Here is a 26474-nt window from a genome sequence, read left to right as displayed (position 1 = left end):
TGGCAAAGCACCTGAATCTGGTTCAATCAAGTGGTGGAATGGTGAAGCTGAGTTGGTTGAAAGAGTTCTTTTCTCACTGTCCTGAAAATGCTTCAATGGAAGTAATAGAGCAACATACTCGTGCCTATCTTCTTTATCTTGTAGGTAGTACCATATTTTCCACCACCACTGGGAACAAAGTCCCCGTAATGTACTTGCCGTTATTGGAATTTTGAGCAATGTGGAAGATATGCCTGGGGTGCAGCAGCATTAGCATTTTTATATAGAGCTCTGGGAAATGCCTCTCTGAAAACTCAAAGCACTATTAGTGGCTGTTTAACACTACTGCAGGTCAGTTAAATTTGCTCATATGATTTTTTAAATATAATTTTTTTAATGCTATCTTTTTAACGTTCTTCAAAAGCTTGTCTAACTAGTCTTTGTACTTCTGCAGTGCTGGAGTTACTTTTACCTGAATATTGGCCGGCCAAAGCTTAACCACGATCCTATGCGTGATCAATTTCCATTTGTGCTAAGATGGAAAGGAAAACAAAGTGGTCCAACAGCAATCGTGATGTAATTTTCTACCGGAAGGCTTTGGATTCCTAAAACCAAGTGATGTAAGTCTTATATTTAATTATTTATTTTAAACGAAAATTCTCTCTGTTTTTCTTTTCTTTTTTTTAAAAATGATTTGATGAGATGATTATGTTTCAAATTATAGGAGATTTGATTCTGTAGATTTTATAGCATCATTTTAATTTCACAGGAAGGGGAAATTCAAACTAAGTATATAGGTATTGTTGTGATACAAAAACCTTTGGAGTATCAAATCGATATCTTACCATTTTTAATGGACACAAAAAGAGGCTTATCTCCATTTCGTGATCTGGTTAGAGTCTCATATATTGTCAAGAGAGAATATTGTTTAGTGTAATTGATGCACAGGTGGAGTGGCTGCCATACAAAAGCATGGACAGTACGGTAATTCCAGAAGACATCAAAAGCACTTTAATTCTTGGGAGGTCAAAGACAATGTTGATATGTTTTGACAAGGCAGAGAGGCATCTTCCGAATCGATGCCTAAGGCAATATGGCATGCTTCAATCAATTCCAGAGCATGTGGAGCACTGGGAGAGGAAGAGTCGAGGAGTTGATGGTGGTGTCAATTGTCAGGGAAAATGGAATCGGAGCTTAGTGAATGGATGGACCGGCATCTCCATATTGTCGAGGGTTATGATGAGGTAGATGAAAATGAGTACATACAATGGTATCTAAAAATTACTCGCAGATTTGTGGGAAGGCCTATTTCTCTCTCATCCGAGTTTCAAAGAACAGTGAGTTATATGTTTCACGAATTAGCATTTACATCTTATAGATATTATAGATTAAGTTTGAAATGCTTTTTAAAGAACAAACCCAAATGTTTTCAGAATGCTGGTTTGAGGGATATCGCACATATAGCGGACACTTTTGCAACTGATGGGCTGGATGCAGATCAAATTGAATCAATTTCTAGAATAAGATTAATTGCACATGAATGTTTGAGAGACCAGTTTGGTAGTCCAGCCATAGTGCCAGCCACCCCCAAGTTGAGCTTGGAAAGAGGGTGAGAGGAAAGGAGAGGGTCAGAAGAAAGGTTCTGGTAAACGATTGCGGAGAGATGAAGATGATGATGCAGTTCAGTATAATGCAGCTAGTGAGGACGAGCAACCTCAGTTCTACGGTGCTGCTATGAAGATTGAAGAATTACAACTAAGTCAAGTCGACAGAGAAGCGGATCAATCACAAATCTATGCGTTAGATAATGAGGTCAATTCTGTCCTGTTAATTCATGCAGATGGTGACAATGGTGGTGAGAATCTGCAGCTTTGTGATGCAAACTTTGAGATGGATCAGTCAGCGTTAGCCTCTGCAGCTGGTGAAGAAAATAATGAGGAGCCAATGCATATATCTCCTGAGGTTAACAATGAAGAACCAAAGGATGCAGCTGGTGAGGTTAACAAAGAACTAAAACATTTAGCTTCTGAGAATAACAATGAAGAACTGAAGCATTCAGCTGATGCAGTTATAAAGGAAGAACTGAACCAAGTTAATGGCGATGAAAATGTTGAGCAAATGGATGCAACTAGCAACGAGGTTCATGACGTACAACCTTCTGATATCTCTAAGGGAGTTGATGATTCACAGCTCTGTGGTGCAAGTCATGAGATCAAGAACACCAGTCCTTCTGATGCTTCATTAGAGGCCAATAACTCAGATCATGTGACTTGAGCAAGGTCAGCTCCACTCATCACTAAATTAGATCCTCTAGATTTGCATGTGTGCGGAGAGAATGACCAAAAAGAATGTGACTGGGATTTGGGAGACAATATCACATATTTATATTCATAATTTTTTTCCATCTCTCTTTGAATGTGTTTATTATATGCAATTATGCTTTGGTTTTTACTTTTATTAATGAAGAGGATTGGGATTGAACTCGCCACAATGCAATTCAACTGATCTCATCATGCACAGGAAGGTGATTGTGGTGGCTGCTGCATAGGGGCAAGGCCTTAAATTATACAATTTTTTAGCTTTATAATATAAACTTTAGTTTAATTTTCAAAATTTTTATTACTGGATATCAAGTTATTAATTTAATAACTAATATTTATTTTTTTTTGGTAAAACGGTTTTGTTTGCATTGGATTTTTCAGAAAAATTTACTAAGTTAACCAAAAATTATCTCAGTAAAAAAGTCTAATATTAAACTCAAACGTAATTTAATTTTGAAATGAGGTTCAAATTATTGTGACTAAAAGATCCAGATTATTACTGCATGACATATTTGGATTTTTGTTAAGATTGAGCGACACAAGTTGTCAGCTTGTCATGAAATAAGTCTCATCATGGTTTAAAATTATCTTGAAAAGTGAATTTATCTCTACTTTATTAAGAGTTATAACAAATATTATTCGTTGATAAGACCTTGAACTGCCTGTCCAGATGAATCTAAAAATCTGTAACTCACGGGCCAATTCCCAAGGATGAATCATCATCAACCATAGCTATGAAACTGTGGAGCTAAACTATTCTTTCCAGCGTAATTTTAAAATAAAAGTACGTGTAATTGGAATTTATTATAAAAAGGATTATAATTCACTCAATATATAATATCAATGAAGAATAGAATTTTTTTTTATATATATCAATTTATAAAAACTTCTATTTACTTCCTGGAAAACTATTCCGAAATTTCAGCACAATTGTACGGATATTATAATTTTTCTCAATGAAAAATGTTCAATACATTAATGAGCCACACAACTCAGGTATAATTTATACAACGATTAAATCATTTTGTTTAAGCGCATAATAGATAAATTCTTTGGCCAAAGCCTCCACGCATATTGTGCCTTTTTTTCTCTCCAAAAATAAATATTACTTCTATCTTAATATAAGAGTTGATTTTATGTGTTTTTTTAATATAAAAACTCGTTTGATTTTTTATTTTGGTCCTAAATATAAGATCATAATCTATTTATCATCTATTTATTTTTTTTAAGGTATTCTTATAATAATATTAATTCTAACAATACACTTGATTAGTAAAGATATTTAGAAAAATAAGACCTATTTATTATAAATATTAACTTAATTAATTTTTAATATACTCAAATTAGATAATTAATTTTTATATTTTCTTTAGTTGAAGGGTTGGACTAATCACTAATGGGCTATCTTTTACGCCAAATGCTCATCATCCTATTTGTTTCTTTTGGTGGGTCCCTTAAATCAACATCATTAATCATTATCCGTATAGATATTTTAAGCTGAATTTTATTCGCTGCGTATAATTTATATTTATAATTAACTGAATTACATGTTTGAGAAAACTGTTAAAAATAATTAGAAGTGATAAATATGTATGATCAATTGAAAGTATATACTCTTTTCACAGTGCACATGGTCTGCACTGCATATTCAATCGGTATAAAGTTCCCTCACCTGTCGTCTACACTCTTACTGTGTTGAAGGATAGAACCTGTGAGCTCAATTTTCGATGTTATCTTTTGGAATATAAGGTTTTATTTTTCGAATCCCAAGGAGAAATGTATTTATTTGTAAATTGCAATTTCAATTTGTCTTGGTCGATCCAAATATACCGACCCGGCTCCACGTAATCCAGCTAGTTTGCTTAAATTTTCTCCCTTCCTCTTGAACGATCCAATTGCGTACCCAACTTCTCTGCGATCTTCTCGTCTTCCTGCCAGTCTTTCTTTTCTGAGTTACGTTGCTTCCATTCAATTCTGTAACGAAACTGAAAAAGCGAATACGGAATGTCCATCGATTCTTCCGAATCCACGGTGGTGCTTGCTCGGGGCCGTTTGGCCCGGCTCACTGCTCACCTACGACCTTCTTCCACTGAGCAACTTGATCACGCCCGTTCGCTCGACCCTTTCCCTCTCTCTGCTCAAACTTCAATCTTGCCACCCGGCAACCTCAAGGGGTCTTTGACGATCGTCGACGAGAGGACTGGGAAAAAGTACCAGATTGAGGTCTCCGAAGAGGGAACGATCAAGGCTGCTGACTTCAAGAAGGTATTTTCTGATCAATGAGTTATATACGTAAGCTTTGATTTTGAAAGCTTTTTGTGATTGGCTAACTGGAATTTGGTCAATTCTGATCTGTTCGGCTTCTTTGAATCGGTTGGATGCGTATTTTTTCTGTGCGGCCAATTATTGTTAATGTTAGCATTCTGCCTATTAATTTTTAGTCATATGCTATTCAGAATCTATCAATCCAAGTGTGCCATGGGGTAGTTTGGATTTGCAGCACAAGTGCAACTTACCGTCTTATGCGTTATGGATTTTTTATTGTGGGACTCCAATTGTTAACGTGCAGATATCGACCGGAAAGAATGACAAGGGGCTCAAACTATACGACCCGGGATATTTGAACACAGCTCCTGTCCGATCGAAAATTTCCTATATTGATGGCGATGAGGGAATCCTTAGATATAGAGGCTACCCAATCGAGGAGTTGGCGGAGAAAAGCACCTATATGGAAGTTGCATATCTCATAAGTGAGCATCTTCAAGAACTATATTGCCAGTCTATAACTAATCTGCAGCATATATGTTCTGTAAAACCATAAAAATTCTAAAATGATGATTCCCTTGGGCAAGCATAGTGCCCAAACTTCTAAATTATTATAGCAATATACTTCAATTTATTTATAGCATGCGTGTTTCTGTCATCTGTTTGACTCATCCGTTTCTGCCTTTTCAGTGTATGGAAATTTGCCTACTCAAAGTCAGTTAGCCGATTGGGAGTTTGCTATATCTCAGCATTCAGCTGTTCCGCAGGGAGTTCTGGTGAGGTTCTCTGCTATGTGATGATATTGTGGATTGTTTATTCTAATCAAGTTCAGTAATACTTTTATTGTTTTATTTGATCATTTCATGCTATAAATTTTTATGCCTTTTACTTCTTTCATCCTTTCTTTCATCTGTTTGTTTGTTAATGGGTGACTTAACTTGCATGTATCCTATGGAGATAAAATTTTGTATTTTTAGCATGTAGTAAAATGATAAAGAGCAGAGCAATGTTAAAGAAGCCTCAATTTGAATGGTTGATCATTACTGCTAAGTATTGAAGTGGCAAGTCCTTATTATTCCCCCTGGGGCGCTTTTTTGGACAAAATGTCCTAGAAACTCACTTTTATTTTACTGCGGCAGTCTGTATTTTAATTATGGTTTGTGGAAATTATTTCCTTGCAGTGATCATTTTAGGGGGAGTAACTGAGTTTTTTCCCCCCGGAGAAATATGTCTATTAACCTAACGGAGTGTTATTTTTTTACTTTTGTGTTGTAGGATATCATACAATCAATGCCACATGATGCACATCCAATGGGTGTACTTGTTAGTGCCATAAGTGCTCTGTCAGTTTTTCACCCAGATGCAAATCCTGCTCTTAGGGTAAGCAAGACGAGTTACTTTTAAAGTTTTTCAGCTTGTGCACTGTTTTACAATGCTGCACATTTATGATGGTGACATATAGTTTTGTGGATCTTGATTTTTTTTTTTTAGCAATATATACTTCTCTCATAACTAGTAGAATTTTCCCATTCTACTCTTATTTAATGCATATTAAAATTCGATGCAGGGTCTTGATGTATACCAGTCAAAACAAGTAAGAGACAAACAAATAGCACGAATCCTTGGAAAGGTTTGCATATACAGTTTTTTTCCCCTCGTTCCTCCTTACCCTTCTACCTAGGCACGCGTAATTTATTTAGCTGATATTGGTGTGTCTAGAACTGGGTTTACAGCTTGCATTCTGCGGAGTTTTGAGCAGCTACCTTACAAGTTTATGCATTTTCGCAATATACCTAATATATCTATTGATGTTTTCTTTTGATTGCAGATAACAACAATTGCTGCAGCAGCTTATCTTAGATTGGCAGGAAGGCCACCAGTGCTTCCATCCAGCCACCTTTCCTACACGGAGAACTTCCTATACATGCTGGATTCTTTGTATGTCTTGTGTGTTTTTAAAGGTCTTATTGTTAATATGGAATGATATAAAGCTTCAATTTCTATTGATTTAATTTTTTTGTCCGAGTGAGGTAAATCATCATCAGTACTCACTAGTTTTTTTTTTTTGGTCTCTTGCTCTTGCTTGCATGGAATAATTTCTTTTCTGGCACAAAGTATATAGTATTCTTAAGATGATATAATAATACATATACACGTGCACGGTAATTACACCATCTTGGAGCTTTAAACTCAAATAACATTTTCTTTTGCATGTTTTCAGAGGCAATCGCTCATATAAACCGAATCCTAGGCTAACTCGCGCACTAGATATTATCTTCATCTTGCATGCGGAACACGAAATGAACTGCTCTACGTCCGCTGTCCGGCACCTTTCGTCAAGGTTGAGGCTCAAAATTGTTAAACAACATAAATCATTCTACGTTCAGTGTATCCTAACCACCTTATCCTTCGCAGTGGTGTTGATGTATTCACCGCTATTGCTGGTGCTGTTGGAGCACTATATGGGCCTCTTCATGGTGGAGCCAATGAGGTACCTCTAAATGCGTCATGCAAACTATCACTAACTTTTCACTATAGCTTGTTTCTGACCATTTCCCTGCGTAAACACAATACTTTTGGCAAGCATAATAATGTGACCTTTGGTGGTTCTATAGGCTGTCCTGAAGATGCTGAGTGAAATTGGAACGGTTGAGAACATTCCAGAATTCATTGAGGGTGTCAAAGCCAGGTGATTATTACCTTCTTGTATTTGGGGTCTTATTTCCCCCTGTTTATCATTTACTCTGAAATGGTGATGTCATTATGCCTTCCTTTTATGTGGTTTTGCCTCAGACCTTCACTGCTAGCTGTGAAAATGAAAGTTATAATTGATATATCTATCCTGTCATCCTGTGCTTTATCTTTTCTCTAGGAAACGAAAGCTCAGTGGTTTTGGACATCGTGTTTACAAGAACTATGATCCCAGAGCAAGGGTCCTAAGGAGACTGGCAGATGAAGTGTTTTCCATTGTTGGTCGGGACCCTCTTATTGAGGTGTTTATCTATCCCATGGGTTTTCTTTCTTCTAATTGCCTATTTAATATTCCTGAAGCTTTAAACTTTTCTGGCCATGGGTTATGAATACAATAACAGACCACTAGATTTTCAACTTTGCATGCTCTTTAATACAGTTTGGTATTCTTCCAGGAAAATAGAATCACTTTTGTGAAATATTAGGGTTGTTATTGGGGACATAAGCTTTGGGGGGGGGGGTTATTTAAGGCACTTGCTTTTAGACAACGTTGATTTGGTTATGTTTTTCATGTGTTTGCATGAGCATTCATTAGAAGTCATATTTCGTCCAGGGAAAAAAGGAGCCATCCACTTCGGGCAGGGTCTAGAGTCAATTCTAAATCTTGAGCAACTTGTTTCATTATAATAGATTATTGGCTAATGTTTATAATACCACTATATATATAAATATCGCAGTGGGAGAACTTCTGCTTTATTTAATGTGAATTCAATTCAATATATTTGGTTAACTTCTGATTTGTGGGTAAAATTTTTCGGCCGTGCAGATTGCAGTTGCCTTGGAGAAGGTTGCGTTATCTGATGAATTTTTCATTAAGAGGAGGCTATATCCTAACGTTGACTTCTACTCTGGGTAATTTATAGGTAATCTATCATTGAATTCAGTTTTGTAACTAACATGGATAAGATGTGCAATTTTTCCCAGCCTATATAACAGGGTTTGGAATGATGAATTTTTGTAATCAGGGCCATGGGATTTCCGCCTGAGTTTTTCACAGTTTTATTTGCAATCCCTCGAATGGCTGGGTACTTGGCGCATTGGCGAGAGTCCTTGGATGATCCTGATACGAAGATTATGAGACCTCAACAGGTTACTCCCTTTATGCTTACTTTGGTTATGCTTTTCATGCTTAGGGAAATTAGAATTGGCCATATGGTGTTGATCTCCATAGCTTCTGATTTACTGAAAAATGGTTGGGCTTCGTGGGTCATTTTAAGGCTGCAATTCCTACCTAATGCATGTATTAGGCATTTATTGCAAAATACATCTTTCAAATAGAGAAGCAAGATAACAAGTATGAAACAGTCTTTAAAGAAGAAAGCCGCCTAATCCAAACAGCCCGAAGCAGCACACTGAAGGTAATCTACTTTTTTACTATTGGCTTGGGAATCTGAGCAGTTTATGGCTGGTTTTAGGATTGGTGGTGGAATAAGGTGGCGGTATGTTGCAACATGTGATGGATTAAGAATATATGATTACCTGTCTGTATATAACATGTTACGACCATCAATCAATTGAGCACTGAATTATTTTAGCATCATATTAGATTGTTCCGTTCAATCAGAAATCAAATTGGATTCTGTTTCCTGATTTCATCAATCTGTTTTCACTTCAGGCTTACGTTGGGGAATGGTTGCGGCATTATACGCCTGTTAATGAACGATCTGCATCAAGTAATGCTGACGAGCTTGGTCAACTGGCCATATCAAACGCCTCAAGGCGGCGACTTGCTGGATCTGGCTTATAGCCTTAATCTGGATTAATCAGTAAAACTGTGCACTGGATAAATAATAAAAAGCTGGTATCCGAAGCCTGTAAGGAAAGAAAGTGGGATTTAAAGTTCCATATTTGTATCTGCACTCTGCAAGTTCACTTACCAATAAATCTATTTCTTAGTTTTGTCTATATGAATGATTATAGTTTCAAGGTCCTGTGGGTAGTGATAAGGTCATATACTATGATTGCTTATAATCCTTAAATGTTATTTTCTCTGAATAAATAGAGGGGTCACCAAAAACCTAATTTGCTGACTGATGATGCCATACAAGTCGCAACATTAAATTAACTTTTTGGGACCGTGGTTACAACATTGTACGGAACTAATTGGCTGATTCTATGGAGAAAAAACATAGTAGCATGCCTATTTGATGAAAATCAAATTTAATTAGTATAAATCCAGAAACGATTTTTCTTACTTTTTTTTGTGAAAATTATTTATTTTAGTTTTTATTTGATAATTTAGTTCAATATAATTATTTTGATTCGATATCTCCGAAGATAATTATTTCCCATATTGCCTAAATAAAAGAAAATAATTCGTTTTCTAGAAAATGAAAAGGAAACTAATTTTCACTTTTCAAGCTTCCCATGAGTCAAACGGGTCCCTCATCGACATTTAATTTGGGAAAAAAAAATTAGGTTTTAGACTTTTGATAATGCATTAAGTCTTCGAAATTACTTTAAAACACTTCGTTTTGGATTGTTAAATTTATTTAAAAGTCAGTTCTTATTTGCCCTTGGCATTTATAACTGATTTCAAGTTATCACTTTGTCATCTACATAGTTTTTTTAAAAAAAGGCATAAAAAATTGTGTTTTTTTTTTGTTAAATGAAATGGAACCACAAAAGCAAAGTGAAAAAGATGAAGACAAGAAAATAAAAGAACTATTATATTTTTTTCACTTACCTCACAATACAAATAACATGTCTTATTTGTAGGTATTGTCTTACATATAGGTTACACTTGTTCTTAAATGATAAATAGTAAATAATCGTGAGTTACAAGATTAAATGGATATAAGGGGGATAATAGAATAGTGGAAGTGCAATACACAGTAGAACTTACTTGATAAAGTTAAAAAGAAAGGGTTAAATAAACATGCAGGTATAATATTGATGACACTTTTGTGGCTTACGAGAAATGAACATGGCTTGTTTGTCGCTTCTTTATGCATTCTCTAGAAGTAAATTTGAGTTCGCATCCGCTGGGGAAAAAAATTAAGTTTATATTCTTTTTTTCTTTGATAAAGTGGAAGCAAGCAATTTCAATTTTATTCTTCTCGTTATTAAAACAGAAAGTACTTTAATCATGTAATAGCTTTAAAATATTTCCGTTTCCATTTATAATATTTCCTTTACAAATATGATAATACCAAAAGTGTTATCCATTTTCATTTGTAATATTTCCATCTTCTGTTACTTTAGAGTGGTGGCACCTACTTGGTATAAAGACATCACAAAATAATAATGGACGTAAGCTACACTTAATGAACAAGACATTTTACTCCATTGATGAACATACATATGCATTGTCACACCCAAGAAAACTTATGATGCCAGTTTTATGTGTAAATTTGCACCTTCATCTCAACTACTACGTAAATTTGCACCTTTATTTCAACTACTACTATTACCACTACTACCACTATCACCACCACTACCACCACTACCACTACCACTACCACTACCACCACTACTTCTACCATCACCACCACCACTACTACTACTGCTCCTACCACCACTACTGCTGCTCCTGCTCTTGCTCCTACTACTCCTACTACTCCTACTATTACCACTACCACCACCACCACCACCACTACTACCACCAACTACCACCACTATTACAACTACTATTACTACTATCACCACTACTACAACAACTACTACTACTACTACCACTACTACGACTACTACTACCACCACTACGACTACTATTACTACGACTACTACTACTACCACCACTACGACTACTACTGCCGCCGCCGCCGCCACCGCCGCCGCTGCTAAATAAATAAATTAATAATTAATTAAACTAGCAACTCTCTCACAACATTAGGAATTGAAATATATCCTAATGATACAAAAGGTGCATTCTCACTGTAGCATCCAAGTACTAGAAACAAACTGACATTAAAGCTTTAGGTCCATTCAAATGGTTTATTAAAGAAGCTAATAGTCATCACAATCATAGTCCTAATCACAACCATGATCATCATCATAGCCATAGTAGTCACCATAACATCATCATAATAATCATTACCATAACAATCGATCATCATCACCGTCACCTACCTTACTCATCCCTGTCATGTCCTCCCTCTTCAATCTGAGTTTGTTCTTCTTCTTCTTCCTCCACTTCCTCTACCTCGTCAGCAAGAACTCCTCCTCCCACTTTCTCTACAGCATCAGTTTCTTCATCCTCCTCCTCTACCTCTTCAACAGAAACTTCTGTCACTTTCTCTACAACCTCTCCTTCAACATCAGATTCTCCATCCACCACCACCTCCTTCTCCTCCTCCTCGTCGTCGTCGTCTTCTTCACTGTAAAAGAATTTACAATACTTGAAGCCAAAATCCAGTAGAGCGTATAAGCTTCAATATGAAATCTTAGCTTAGAACACGTTGATCAACAAAACAAGAAAACAGTTGCATAATAAATTTCTCAGTTTGATGAATTCTAAACAGAATTGTTCTTCACTACTGCAAGATATTTTACCTAAGGACTAAAGTGTAAAATACGTGAAGTCAAAATCAAGTAGGGCATGCAAACTTCATGATGATCCACGTATTCCTTCAAACCAAATGCATCTTGACACTGTAAAAGGTGCGCATTTAGAATGGCACTTACCTGAATAAACCTTGAATAGTGAAGCTTTATATTTTCTTAGCTTGGAGTAATATTGATGAAATCCAAGAGAGAAGCAAAGTGAACTTTAAGAACATTCCTTACAATTTCTAACAAAGAAAACGTCATACCCTCTATTTCTCTAAATAAATACTCCTATAATCTAATAATGTCTTCCCCCCCAGTTTTCTGACACAGGTGTATTCCAAAAGCTGCAGGCTTTTACTTCTTTCATATCTACAAAATCTTGAGGTCTCACATTAAACATCCAATTACATATTTATTTCTTACTACCTCTGGTTTTATTTCTTACTAGATGCTCAAAAAAAAATACGTCAAGATACTGATGTATAAAAAAATATTTTAGAATACTAAATGTGTCTGGAAAAATATTTTAGCATTGTAGATGAACCTTCATCCTAATTTGACTTCCTTCCGATTGCCAAAAAGGGGGAAAATCCCCTCGAGTGAGTATAAATACCAATTAACTGCTTTGTAAACTATTGCATGCTAAAAAAGTAATTAGATTTAAGGTGTAAAGTAGCAAATAACCTACTTGCCTCCCGAGCTTCATATCCATACTCCTCCAGAACCACTCGCTCCATTTGCTCTCGAGTTTTAACCTCCTCCTCTTCATACTGCAAGAATGAATATATTAGTTAATTTTTACAAAAAGATTTCTTAACTCTGTCTTGATTCTACGAGGGATTTAAGGGGAAAAAATTAATAATTTACCTTATACGCTTGCTTCCATTCGAATGGAACTCTGTGTTTTCTCGTTGTGGTGTTGCCAAAACGCTTCTCATAAAATATGTCTTCCACAGCTTAGCCGTTACCGGACTCAAATCCGATCCATTCCCTGCGAAACCTTAATTATCAAAATAAACAAAACAATTTAATCTTCTCCCACTTTGCAATCATAATAACTAGCTAGACTTGTCGTATTTATTATTTAACTAACAAGTCCATCCCCTTCCTCATACTTTGACTGGTCCACAAAGCATAACTAAGACTGTCTACACTTGATCGATTCAATGGGATTTCAAAGCCAAATCCATTATACTATATTAAATTTAAAACTGAGCATCCGTACAAAAATATAAATAAATAATTATATAAGAAAATCGCCGAGAGAATGAATGTATTGTTGGAGTTTTAATGTGTGAACGTGTGAAAAGAAATCCCATATTACTCACTCAAGATTGAAAAAACCTTAGTGTTTATTATGTGAATTTGAGCTAATAAAATAACTAAAAAGAAGACTCTTTAGAACTGGCTGTTAGCAATGATTGTTGAAACATTTATATGTTTTAATTAGTTAGCTTTACTCTTTTATAAACCAGATCTAATGGCTTTAAAGTATTTTAATTCACCTTAATCAATGGTTTAAAAACCATTCTTTTAACTGTCATTAAAATCGTTTTTAATTACTATTATGACAATCCAACATCACATCATCTGCCTATAAAAGACAATGCATGGTGCATGTCATAGAATGTTGAGTTTTATCCCTGACTTCTTCTAAAGGGGTGTTTGGCAACTTTCAAACCATAGTTTCATAAGCACTTTTTTGCAAAACGAGACAAATTCCTCCACATATTTACTTCATAAACTATAAAAGCACTTCTGAAATTATAGTTTGGTTTCTATCCAAACACCCCCTAATTTCAAATTTTTGTTATTTTGTTGCACTGCTCTGTGCAGGAAGAGATTGTTTAATTCTAAAGAGCGCAGCATTTTATTCTTACCTTTTGTATTAAAATAACTCTTAAAGATAGTATTCTTAAATAACGACTCGAACTATATTTTATTATTTTTGCAGGTGTTTGCATGTACTTCCACCTTCTGAGCCGTATAATGACCGGAAGGAAGGCGAAGATTCATACTTACAGAGTGGAATTTCTCAGAATCTCTGATAAGGAACGATCAGAGCATTGAGTAAGCCAACGAAAGAAGAATGCATCATATATAGTGGTTAGTTCTAGTCGAGAAACGGAATAAACAAAACGCTTTTCCGAGAAAGCGGGCATTTTGATTTAATTTTTATATCAATTTCTTTTTTACCAGAAAATTTTTTTATATCAATTGAAACCATGCTCTTTTATATTCATTATATAAAATTTATTTAAAAAACTCGTCGCGTCCCTCATACGTTAGGGTGACCGATTTCTCTCTGCGAGTGTGAGAGCCTTTTACCACCGCCAGTGTCGCCAGTATTTTTCCGACGCCATTTCCGAGTTACCTTCTTATTGTTGTTCATGTGAGTGTCGCTATAGCCCACTGCGATAGCGTTAAAAAAGAGTGAGAGTGAGTTGGAGAGATTGTGAGGACAGAGAAGGAGAGGTGTTCTCTGGTTTATAGTGACGGAGCGGAGGAAGGGGTTTGGAAACCTCTCAGGGTTCCACGTAATTGGATTTGAACAAGGGGACAGTGGCGACGTTGAAGGATGGAAAACTAGTACGTAATTTTTTGCGAGCAAGAGTTCTTGTTAACAAGTTTCTGGGTGCCGCCGCCGAAAAAAGATGATGATTGGACGGAAGTGTATGAAAGATTTCCCAGCTTTTTTTGTGCTTGGCTCAAAGCCCCTCCACCAAGGTTCATGGAGGAATTACTGGTTCATGCGGATATCCGATGGGTTGAAACTAGAGTCGGAATGGAGAAGACGGCGCGTGTTTTGCCTCCTGTTCGAGGACGCGTAACTGACAGGTTTGGTTGTGATCGTGGAGGTGCTGAGCACCGTGGTGGGACTAACGGCAGTGGTCGTGGAATGAGTAGACGCGGGAAGAAGGAATACCACGTGGCAAGGACTTTTCGGTGACTAAAATACCCTCAAGGGCTGTAGATTTGGGCAGTCAAGCAGCAGCCTAAAAATCACTCGCAATTGGGTCTCCAATGAAAGTGTTCTGCCGCTTGAGCCCACATAGACAGGGAAAAGGGATTTGGTAAGGTGGCTCGGTCATTTACAGTTTGTAATTTCTGCTTAGCTTTTCATGACCATTTTCTCTTCATACTTCCTTTCCTTGATCTTTGACAAGATTTGAAAGATGCGATCCTCTCAAATTTGTGACAACTAAAGAACGCTCTACAAGGTAGATGGAATTCAGAGCTTAAGAAATGGTGGATAAACTATTTGCGTCGAAAATTGTGGCATTTGTTTTGTTGATTGACTTTATTTGTAAATTATGGATATTTAATCGTGACTTGGTTTATCAATGATATACAAAAGCTAACACCTTTACCCTAAAAGACCGAAGGTACCTACTAATATAAAATCGTCAACAGCAAAACACATGAAATTTACTTGAGTATATGAAAATAATTTTGTCTCGATTTGCATAAAAATATTTTTTTTTAAGTACCTTATAGGGTTTTCAAACACTCCCTGAATCTCCAAAAGTAAATTCAAACTTGGAGAAAGAATGTCATTGCTTGAGATTTCCTCTACTATTTATATAACATGACGTCTTAACCAAGGAACAAAAAACTGAACCGGTGACTAAACCGGTCGAGACAGTGAGTTAAGGGTCACCGGTCGAACCGGGAGTCGGACCGGTCATATAAAAATAATACAATTTAATTGGCATCATTAAAATAGAACAATCCTAATACCTACTCGAATATTCTAGTTTCATATTTCATTCACATGGACGTTTATTCATTGGTCTAGATTTAAAAAATTGAAAAAAACAAATACACAAATTTCAATTTGTGAAACCCATCTCAATGAAATCCCTCAAGCCTCAAATAAGCTCTTCTTAGCTTTGTGTCAATGGCTACCCAGCTAATTGCAACCCACAGAGACAACGCTGAGATTTACCATGGAGAAGATCTCTGCAAGCACAAGTCGCGCGAGCTGCTAGATGAGATTTGCTTGCCCAAAGTATTGCTCCCCTTGGACAACATCATCAAGGCGGGTCACAATCGCTCCACTGGCTTCGTCTAGCTCAAGCAAAAGCAGAGGAAGGAGCACAAGTTCGAGGCCATTCAACACCATTTCGTTTGAGTGTAAGGTCACCGCCTTTGTTGAGAAGCACTGATGATAAAGGTGAATCAGGTGAAGAGCAAGAAGCTGTTCTTTTAGGTCACTATCTCCAATATCTTCATCGACGATCCTAATTCCGCTAAGATCACCTTCACTAACCCCCGCAGCATCTCCAGATCCTTTCGGACAGTGAAGAAAACAGCAGCTACAGTGAGGGTTGATTTCAGCTACGAATTTTCCATTTGGAAGGAGGGACGAAAATGGCAAAGCTGAAGGTTTGGTTAGTGATTGACTAATTTGAGAATTTTTGAAGCAAAGTGTTCCTACCTTGCTGGAGTTTTTTTTTTTTTTTTTCAATTTTCAACCTGAAACAACGTCGTTTCATCAGTTGAAGGGCCAAAAAAAAAAAAATTCAAACTAGGCAACCCATTTGCCTAATTGGTTACTCGGTTTTGACCGGTTGAACCAGTTTTAAAACAGTTTGACTAGGGACGGTTTTTTCATCAAACCAGACTGAACCAGCAATCGATTCACCAGTTTTCCGGTTGAACCGGCCAGTTCGGTCCGGTTTTTTTTTTCCTTGGTCTTAACATACTTTGTGCTGGTGTTCATTACTGTCAAGAAATGAATATAATACCCAAGTTTCTTGCGCAGAATGTCAATAGGTACATTCTTCTTCCTAGTTACTCACCAGATAGAATACAACAAACCCAAAGGAAAAATGAAAATAAAACATCTTACTACATAAGACCAGATTCATAAGCAAAAATCAGAGGACCGAAGTTTCTGCTAAAAAGCCTTTTGGTTAGAGAAAGGTTTGATTGATCTCAGACAACTTCATATACAATGTAACACTTGTCCATTCAACCTTCATAAGATTACACGTAGTCTAATAGATCCTGCTGGTCCTCCAAATCCCAAATCACCACTCTTCCATCCAAACCTACAGTATCAAGGGGTTCATTAGAAGAAAGGGCAATGCCAAACAGGCAAGGATATAACTGTTCAAAAATCACCTAAAAGTAATTGTTAGTTTTCACTGACCTGATGTGCTGAAACGCCTGACCAATGTTCCACGCTCTCCAAGAGGCATGATACAACTACAATCCAAAAAAGACATTGGTGATACACTAAACTTACGATAGTTTTAAAAATGGTTTTGGTTGTTCAAATTCTGCCCAGCCCAATAATTGGACAACCGGAATGCAAACGACCACATTTACGCTATGTTTGGTACGGGATTTTTGGAGGGGAGGGGAGGGGAGGTGCTCCCCTCCCCTCAACTCCCCTCCCCTTGTTTGGCTGGTGTAATTTTTTAGGAGGGGAGGGAAGCCCCTCCCCTTCCCTCGTTTGGTTAAGATGTTTTTTAAAGAGGGGAGGGATTCTTCTTCCCTCCTCTTCCCTTCTAGCCTCCCCTCCAAAAGTGGGGTTTTTTGGAGGGGAGATGAGAGATAATATTTTAATTCCTTATATACCCTTTTGATTTGTTAACCTCTAATTAGTCGTAAACATTTCTACATAAAAGAGTTTTTTTGAGCATCTAATAAGAGGTTATTAAGATAATTGTCTCCAAAATTAGTGAGCATTTGTAAACTTTTTTTTTCTCTTTTTCTAATTCCAAGAGATTGTTGGTATTTTCTTTCACCTTCAAGGTCTTTTCTCTGATTGAAATCTATCACTCGTGACTTTTTATCTTGATATTTTATAAGTGTGTGACTATGTCTTGTAAATCAAAATTGGTGAATTGTATTATATATATAGTTATATCTTAACAAAATAAAAAAAGTGAGAAAATTCATTTAAATTTTATGAGGTTAAAATAGTCAATTTTTTATTAGAACAAAATAAGGTATTATTAAAATTGCTCCCTCCCCTCCCCTCCAATCAATCCAAACAGGAGATCATTAAAATCCCTCCCCTCCCTTCCTCCTCCCTCCCCTCCCCTCCCCTTTGTAGCTACCCTCCTCTTTCCTCCCCTCCCCTTCCTTTGATTAAAATCCCTCCCCTCCCCTTCCCTCCATCGAGCCAAACAGTTGAAGAAGAAAAGCAACTCAGAAAGAACATTTATAATATCATCAATCATATTTGGGAGGATGAAGAAGTCATGATGAAGATGAGAAAAATACTTTATACAGTTCTCATGAACGCCTCCACGTATTTTTGAACTCTCAACTGAGTCGTTGTTCATTCCATGCTTGGATTGGCCATAAAATTTCCCAAATGCTTCAGAGAACTAACAGAAAGACAGGATCAAATAGAAGTGGGGAAACCCAAAACTAGGGTTAGTAAAAATAAGAAATACGCCATGCTTAACTGATATAGTTATATCTAATGACCTTCTATTATGATATCTGAGCTAGATATGGCTTTCACTAGCCGGCTTAGGCATATAACAAACAAACGTAATTTACCTGCGATCCATATTTTGATCCAGATGATATTGCTTTGCTTTCTCCAAGATATCTTACGAAACTCCTAAAGGACAAAAAATAGGAAAAACAGAACAAGAATAAAGTGAGGCATAAAAAACAGTCAACTTCTCTTTTACATGAAGTCAAAGCCCAGGATACAATCCTAGAATATAAAAGATCCAAATATAGGATATGCTCAAACTCATTGAGTAGTTCATTTTTCAAAATAAAGTGTTAATCCTAGAAATCACCAAAAACAAAATTGCATACCATATTCCTCTATCGTCAGCAGCAAAGATCATTGGAGTACAATCAAAGCCCACGCCAATTACCATTCTTTCAGAAACAAATAATACCTAAAAACACGTCATACAATGACCACCAATTCCAGAAACCATCAGTGAATAAGTTCAAGAAAATCATCAGATACTAAAAAAGGTTAGAAAGAGTGGATGCTGACCCACATCACGGAGTGGCAAATCACGGAAGGCAACATTTTGGGCCAAAGGAGAAGGGCCAACATCATCAACAAAATATATCATAGAATTATGACCTGCGTAATGAATAAAGCAGATAAGCTAGAATGAAAAACCCAGAGAAGACCTTATAAAATGAAACAAATGCACAAGCTAGTGCACACACATAAAGTGAACCCTTCAGTAGTGCACTGAACCAATGGGATGAAGTTTGTTTGACAAACGCTGCATGTTGGGACCCAAGTCTGAAAATATCAACTGCCCAATTGACTTAATACAAAACGGTACCCATGAATTGTTCTTTAAGTTCAAAACTCACATAAAAGAAATATTTATCCCAACTTTTTTAGAGAAAAGGAAATATGACGAAGTACATGGATAATATTTTTGTACACCAAAGCAGCCTCCCATTCCGAACAATGCTAACCAAACCACAGTAGATGTTTTCTATCATACAAACAACTTGAACAAGAAAAAAAAAAAAAAATGACGACTAAACAAAAAGGCATATAGCTGGCAACCTTACTTTCTGCCAGGCCAAGCATAACACACAAGAGAAGAGAGTTTTCTGACCTACATAAGCCAAAGTATTGCCACTTGGTGACCACTTGACGCCAAATGCCCATGATAATGATAGATCAAGCTGGATTATTAACTGTTGCACAAGAACAGTACAAGTCACAAGTCAACTTATGCTGCCCGAATCATATATTTTCTATTCTGAAGGGAACCCTGTGCCCTGGGGTGGGTGGGCGAATAATGGAAATCGTCAAAACAAGTTTGCCTCTGTTGAGCCAGCCTCGCCAAGCCACATAAATGGGTGAGCTAGTATATCATTAACTATCCCAAATGGGCTTAGGTGAACTGAAGCCGTTTATTGAGAGGGCATAGCTTAGTCCAGCCTACCAAAAACAAAGCCCTTAAGGACTGGAGCAGGCTGGGTAACATGAGGACATTGCTTAGACGACCATATATGCAAACCATAAAAGCACTCTCTAATGTGTCGTGAGCAAATAAAAAAATATAAAACGAAAGAATACCAAATCTTCAATACTATGAACAAAAATCACACGTTTAACTGTAAACTATCAAATACCTCATCACATATAAATATTTTTGAGGAATAACTAGAGAGCATATGGACTTCTTAGGATATGTTTGGCATGCAGAACGTTAGGTATTGAGAGATAATGATGGAAAATGATCCATATTCCACTGGTAAAGAAGTTATGGAAAGGGACAAACACCATTGAATAATGACAACAGGATATAGCCATTGCATAAATAATTTGTGTCTCATTTTACATGATTCCAATCAACTATCCCTTTCCCACATAGTACCAAACATAGCCAAAGTTTAAATAATCTTTTGCTGAATTCAGCTTCAAACATCTTGTGATGTTAGTGTTAATCCACCAAAAGATGCAATTGATTATGTATCCGTTCAAACACGTATATATTCCACCACAAGTAAGAGATGATACTGAACCTCTCCAAACTTCGCATCGGATGAAGTGCCCCCTTTTGATTCCCTGTCATAATTCATCAAGCAAAATTAAATAATATAAAATAAACATCAAAAGGAAACACAAAAAGCTAACCATGCACAGAGTTTCATATAACATACTTTGCATCTACACCTTTTATTAAGGTGGAGAATACTCGGCATTTTCCATCCGTAGATGTTGTTGCAAGCAGAATCTGCCAAAAAACAGATGAAATTATGATAAATAATTGAAATTTTCATATCTTCAGCCGCAGCTAAACTCATGACGTCGTAGCTTATTCAGTAATTCTTCAATCTATTTTAAATTTCCACTTATGGAGAACTAATAATGCATTTGTATTCAGCAAGTTAAATAAAACTGACTCTGACAAAAGTCATAGTCCCCCTCATTTCCATCAGACTCCTTCTAAGATATAAAACAAACTTACTCCTTATAAGATTAAGTTTGTAGAGAGATGCCAAAAGACTACATCCCAATAACTGACTTAGCTTATAAGAGAATGAAAACACAAAATTACAAGAAACATTTACAATGTATGTAAACTTTTATATAAAGGAGAAAAGGGCAGAATGCAAACATTATTGGGATGCCAAGAAACGCTTGTCACTGAAGAGTCATGTTTTTTCCGTATTAGTTTACTGACCCACCTGCAAGGCGATGCAAATTTTTATCAAAAGAACATAATGGTCAAGCAGCTTCCAGGAAATAATAAGAAATCTTGCATTATACAATAAGCGGGCAAAACTACCATGTTGGCCTTGAAAGATACTACCACAACAATTTAATCCCAATGTTTTAAGAAATACTCCTCCGGCCCTTAATGTAAGACCATTTAACTAATTTGATTAGATTAAGGAAGTTAGGTAAGTTAGTTAATTATAAGAAAAGTGACACATTTTTCCTAAAACACCATAATCATCTTTCTTAATACCCCATCTCCCTCTTCTACTTGATTATGGTTGAGGGAGTATTCATAGGGGTAATTTAGAAAAAATTGATAAATATGATAAATGGGTCTTATATTTAGGACCAAAATCAACTCAAGAATTGGATCCTATATTAAGGACCGGAGGAGTATGTTTTAAGAAATGCAGGACTGTTATAAGACCGGCTATGTTGTATGGTAGTGAATATTGGGCAATAAAGGAAAAACAAGAGCACAAAGTTGGGATAGCAGAAATGAGGATGTTGAGATGGATGTGTGGTCATACAAGAAAAGATAGGATTCGAAATGAAAATATCAGAACAAGAGTCGGTGTGGCACCTATCCAAGAGAAAATGGTTGAAAATCGCTTAAGATGGTTTGGACATGTGCAGAGAAGGCCATTGGAGGCCTCGGTGAGGAGGGTGGATAAGACAAAATGGAGTCCCATAAAAAAGAACAAAGGAAGACCAAGAAGAACGCTTAATGAGGTCATTGAACAAGACCTCCTAGTCAACAATATATCTAAGGACTGGGTTGTTGACAGAGCACGATGGCGTCGTGTGATTCATGTAGCCGACCCCACCTAGTGAGATAAGGCTTGTTGTTGTTGTTGTTTGTTTTAAGAAATGCATCAATTAAGTCCTGTTTTAGGGCTAAATTGATATGATGACGTCATTTGAATCCTTCAAAGACTAAGTTGATGGCAATAAACTTTTAGGTCACGGTATATGGGATTGAGACTCAGTTGATTTCAATAAACTCACGTCCAATATGATAGTTAACTCATAAGTAGCCAACTCCCCAAGGTGACTCGGTTGTAAAATTATAATATCTATAACATACTTTGATTTCTAAGATAAACTGCCAGAGTTTACAATTTTTAGGAAGAGGATAAACATGAAAGCTACCCACCATGAATCAGCAAAGTAACTCAAGTTTTATACATCTCATCCATAGAAGGTGAGAAATATAAAATTTCCTTCATTTTCTTTTATCCCACGGGGAAAGGACAATATAATATCAATAAGACTTGGATCATGTTTCATTCTTTTGGCTGTTTTGCTTCATTCTCTTTTAGTTTTAGGAGGCCGTTTTATTTTCCTGTCTTGCAATTCTCTTTCTTCATAACGCTTCAATGTAATGCATAAAACCGTATTGTATTGTTCAGTCCATCTTGATTGATATAGAATCATACAGTAATGGTTTTCATAAAAGCAGACTTCTCATAAATAATGAAATCCTTGAGAGATTCTCAAAATATGGTCTCAGCAGATCCAAGTGGATCCAGCAAGAACTTGACAAAAATAAAGCACGTGTAAAGTAACCATCCCATGAAAAATATACATAAGTGATATTATCTATGTATAGATAATATAGCTAAAAATGCCAATGGATATTAATATATCATCATTTTTTCAATAAAAGAAATCAAGCAAACAGATATTTGACTAGCATGTGAATTAACATCAAAATAAAGCAGCAGAGAGAGTGAGAGAACTTTACCAGTTGTTCTCCTGTTCATAGTAGCATACACAAACAGTTTTGGCCCCACTACCGACTGCAAACTTGTTTTCTGCCAGCACAGAATTTAGTAAATGTACTAAATTATGATATCCAATGAGGGAACTCGTTGATCAACAGTGTATTTCAATATTACAAAATAATAGACTAAAATATTATCAAAAATTACTTAAACGGCTAGTGATATAATATAAATGGCACTAGATACAAAAGATATAAGTAACTCTAGTTAAAATTACAATTAGCTCACGGCAACAAATTCATCGCAAACAAAAACCCATGCAAAAAGTTTCATCGCACAAATCCATGCATGTCTTTGAGGAATATAAAACTATAAGAATGGGGATAGACACAAGAAGCCAAGAGTCACCACAGTAAAATTTGTGGCACCATGAGGACATTAAGAATAAATTAAATACAATAATAAAATAAAAAAGATTAGACTTTGTTACAAAAATAATAATAAGACAGCAGTTATTATCAAATTTCTCAAATAAAAAATATTCAGTAATGTAGATATGCTTCTGTAAACCAAACATCTCACTTTGCCTATCACTTAGGCTAAAGAGGCGGTTATTTCTGCTCAAATTCCATGACATAGAAAATGTCTTGAGACAACCAGATCTTGTTTTAACAACCAAGAAACAGATTTACTAGAGATGGTTCATGGTAACACCTACATCTTCCAAATAACATGCAACAGTGCTTCCTACCTTTTGGACTCCACTGAACACAGAGAGCAGCACGGTTGAGCCTGAGGATAACGAGAGTTGGCACCCATTCTGATCCTTCAAGGTTCCAAACATATCTATAGAGGAGGACATGTTGATTTTATTTCAGCATGTTTATAACATGAGCGAATGCAGAAAAAAAGTAGCTAAAACCAACCCAAAGCTTAAGCTTCTTTGTATTAAAATATTCACTAAGTATAAATTATCCAGTGTTTCAAAAATTAAACCATGTGGGTACTCACGAATTCCGATCATGGGACGCAGTCACTATTCTGTTTGTTCTTGTACTCCAGTCTATCCCAGAAACTATTTGGTCATGCTGTGAAAAAAATAAATGAAATTACTTCAAAACTAATGATAACATATCCAGTGAAACTGCTTTGAGTTCATTGCAATTAAGGATAAGAAAAGTTACCTTCTGAAGTGTATGCACTTTTTCCCATTTGTCTTCAAACAATTTGTAGATGTGCACTTCATTATTATTGGGACAAAATGCAACCACTACAAAATAAATAAATACATAAAATATATGTTATGGCCAGTCAAATATTTAGAAAGCTGCAATCACATGCCCTAAAGACAAACAGCCTATGGTATATTAAACCCATCAAAAGTGTCTCCTTTACCGTTTTTTAAACCTAAAGCCTAGATCTATATGGAGAAGGCTCTTCAATGGTGTGACATATATCTCCAACAAGCCCACTAAAATACAATGAATGGGGGAAGAAGAGGTTCAAGCATATCTGTAAGTTTGCATTGTTTAGGTCACTAAAGAGTCTCAATTTTATCCTTTGTTTTTCCTTTTGGTCAGGGATGATCTCTTCTCTATCTTTGTATTGTCTTGTATTACTCTCTCTTCTTGTCAATAACTCCTTGACGTGTCAAAGATATATATTTATATATATACACACACCCATGGCATGTTATTATTATTAACAAATTACTAAATGAAAAATAAAAGAAACAACTTCCAGGAGGTCAGTACCGTCCCAACCTATCATGTGATTCGGACGCCTAACGTCTACTAACGAAAAGGCAAGATACGTTATCAGATTATAATTTCCCTTTGCAAGATAATACAGGCACAGCATGAAATATTATACTTCTAGAAGCTTTTTAGTTATGCAAGTTCCTGCATAAATCCAGCATCGATGTGGAAAATGTTCAAATAAGATTCATTAACAAATCCGAATAGCCAACAAAGGATCAATCAGTTGCCTAATCAAAAAGATTGCAGTGGTAATTTTAACAGTGTTTAATCCGAATCGCATGTCTTCCACTTTCAGCAAAAAAGGCATAGTAAAGTACATCGCAAGTCATTTCTACATTTAAGGAATTCAAATCCAAACTACATATATAATTGAAGAAAAACTGCACTTTTGACTTGACTTCAACAGATCAAAGGGGGAAGAAGTTGGGTACAAAACATCCCACTGGAACAACCACATCTATTCATCTAAAGTAACTTTCCCAGAACCATCAAAACAAATAAATGCAATTCCATAGCTTGAAATCATAATCACAAAACAGCCCAAATCGAAAGCGAAAAGGTGATGGGAGTGATGTATTACTGGATTTGTCAGGGCTCCAAGCATGGCAAGTGATACAGTGAGCGAAGTGTTGGACTGCGATCGCCGTCATTGTTGTCCAAGGTGCCAGGAACTGGAAGCAAAGAGAATGGGTGTATGGGATCGCTAAGCAACAGAGAAAAGAGAAGAACACGGGAGAATTTGTGTGTGGCGTATGAAAAGGTGAAAGTAAACGGGAAATTGGAATGCTATTAGCTACCACTGTCGTTGGTGACGTCTGGTGCCCGATCACTTGTCCTACCGATGAATTCTTTTTTAATTTTTCTTTTACTTTAGCTTCCCCTATATCCTCGGCTTTTGCCTTAAAAATTAAAAATAAATTTTTGTATTATGATCTCTGGTATTTAATACTATTTGATTTTTATTTTAATTCTAAATATAAGACTTCAATCCATTTTGTCTCTCATATTTATATATTTTTTCTAAAATAATCATTCTAACAATAGTAATTCTAGCCAATAGACTTGATTAGTAAGGATATTTTAGGAAAGACAATATCTATTTATTACAAATACCAACTTAACTTCTTTCCTTAATCTCTTCAAATTAGTCAACTAGCTCTTATAATTAGGATCGGAGGTGGTATTTTTTTTATCCAATTTAAAGATTTACAAAATTTTCCCTTTTTGTAACATAATTTTAGGAACATGCTTCTTCAGGCAAATTGACAGAATCTACTTTAAATTTTCAAAGTGACCTCAAGAAAACAAACCCATTTGTTATTTGATGTTTTTCGTGATTATGCTAAAATCTTTAAATTTAACAAGAACATAAGAACAATGTTATAAAAATGTATTGAAATCCAATACTATTTATTTATTTTTCACAGAAAAGGGTTAAATAATCATATCATCTGTTTAAAGAAAACTAACCAGAACAAAAGCTCTTAGACGAAGAGACGATTAATTGTCCCAAAACCTTTTTCTTTGCTGGTAAGCAAATAATCATTATCTCCACTTGTTAAATAAAATAATAAAAATTTATTGCTTGCTTAACAATATAAACGACCATGACAATTTGCTATAGTTCTGTGTAGGGCACCCAACTTATTTTTTAAAAAATAGCAGATCAAACTTTCTTTTTTCCTCTTTATATTTATTAGGCAAAATGCAGATGATGGGAGAATGACACGTATCAAGCACAACATATATATTATTTATGTTTTTATTCTAATTAAATTTACTTTATAATATGTTGAAACTATAATTAAAAAAGTTCTTTTTACTAGAGAAATTATGATTTTATATTCGATGCATACAGGGAAAAATCTAGAAAAATGATCAAAGGTGCAAAGGGTAAATTTAACTTCGCATTCTGTTGGGCCCCTCTAATAATATGATTGCATAATCATGAAAAAATACTACTTTGGTCCTTAATGTAAAACCTAATTAA

At 35.8% G+C, this 26474-nt stretch overlaps 3 protein-coding genes and 1 pseudogene across 3 annotated transcripts; 2 read left to right on the top strand and 2 right to left on the bottom strand.

The window, feature by feature from the left end:
* Positions 1-4: 4 nt before the first annotated feature.
* Positions 5-2253, top strand: LOC114747617 (protein MAIN-LIKE 2-like; annotated as a pseudogene).
* Positions 2254-4212: 1959 nt separating this feature from the next.
* On the top strand, positions 4213-9284 carry LOC114747615 (citrate synthase, glyoxysomal-like). The gene is made up of 13 exons (XM_028935967.1): positions 4213-4565; positions 4870-5050; positions 5256-5341; positions 5841-5945; positions 6133-6195; positions 6394-6503; positions 6787-6906; positions 6981-7056; positions 7181-7254; positions 7438-7558; positions 8083-8168; positions 8270-8405; positions 8932-9284. Exons 1-13 carry the CDS (start codon positions 4305-4307, stop codon positions 9061-9063), a joined length of 1551 nt encoding a protein of 516 aa, XP_028791800.1. The 5' UTR covers positions 4213-4304; the 3' UTR covers positions 9064-9284.
* Positions 9285-10712: 1428 nt separating this feature from the next.
* Positions 10713-14199, bottom strand: LOC114747616 (keratin, type I cytoskeletal 9-like). The gene is made up of 5 exons (XM_028935968.1): positions 14092-14199; positions 12492-12577; positions 11393-11635; positions 11013-11095; positions 10713-10924 (listed from the first exon to the last, which is right to left on the bottom strand). The coding sequence occupies exons 1-5, from the start codon at positions 14197-14199 to the stop codon at positions 10713-10715; spliced, it is 732 nt and encodes a 243-aa protein (XP_028791801.1).
* Positions 14200-16532: 2333 nt separating this feature from the next.
* Positions 16533-25264, bottom strand: LOC114747613 (actin-related protein 2/3 complex subunit 1B). Its single transcript, XM_028935964.1, has 15 exons — positions 25065-25264; positions 23909-23994; positions 23736-23812; positions 23476-23570; positions 22745-22814; positions 20894-20963; positions 20436-20509; positions 20298-20340; positions 19382-19463; positions 18797-18885; positions 18603-18688; positions 18333-18396; positions 18048-18154; positions 16966-17021; positions 16533-16864 (listed from the first exon to the last, which is right to left on the bottom strand). The coding sequence occupies exons 1-15, from the start codon at positions 25132-25134 to the stop codon at positions 16800-16802; spliced, it is 1134 nt and encodes a 377-aa protein (XP_028791797.1). The 5' UTR covers positions 25135-25264; the 3' UTR covers positions 16533-16799.
* Between the last annotated feature and the right edge of the window lie 1210 nt (positions 25265-26474).

The sequence above is a fragment of the Neltuma alba genome, unplaced genomic scaffold, assembly GCF_004799145.2.
Source record: "Neltuma alba isolate B1F8T4 unplaced genomic scaffold, ASM479914v2 tig00005386_pilon, whole genome shotgun sequence".
Taxonomy (NCBI): domain Eukaryota; kingdom Viridiplantae; phylum Streptophyta; class Magnoliopsida; order Fabales; family Fabaceae; genus Neltuma; species Neltuma alba.
This window is presented reverse-complemented; position numbering and strand designations above follow the sequence as displayed.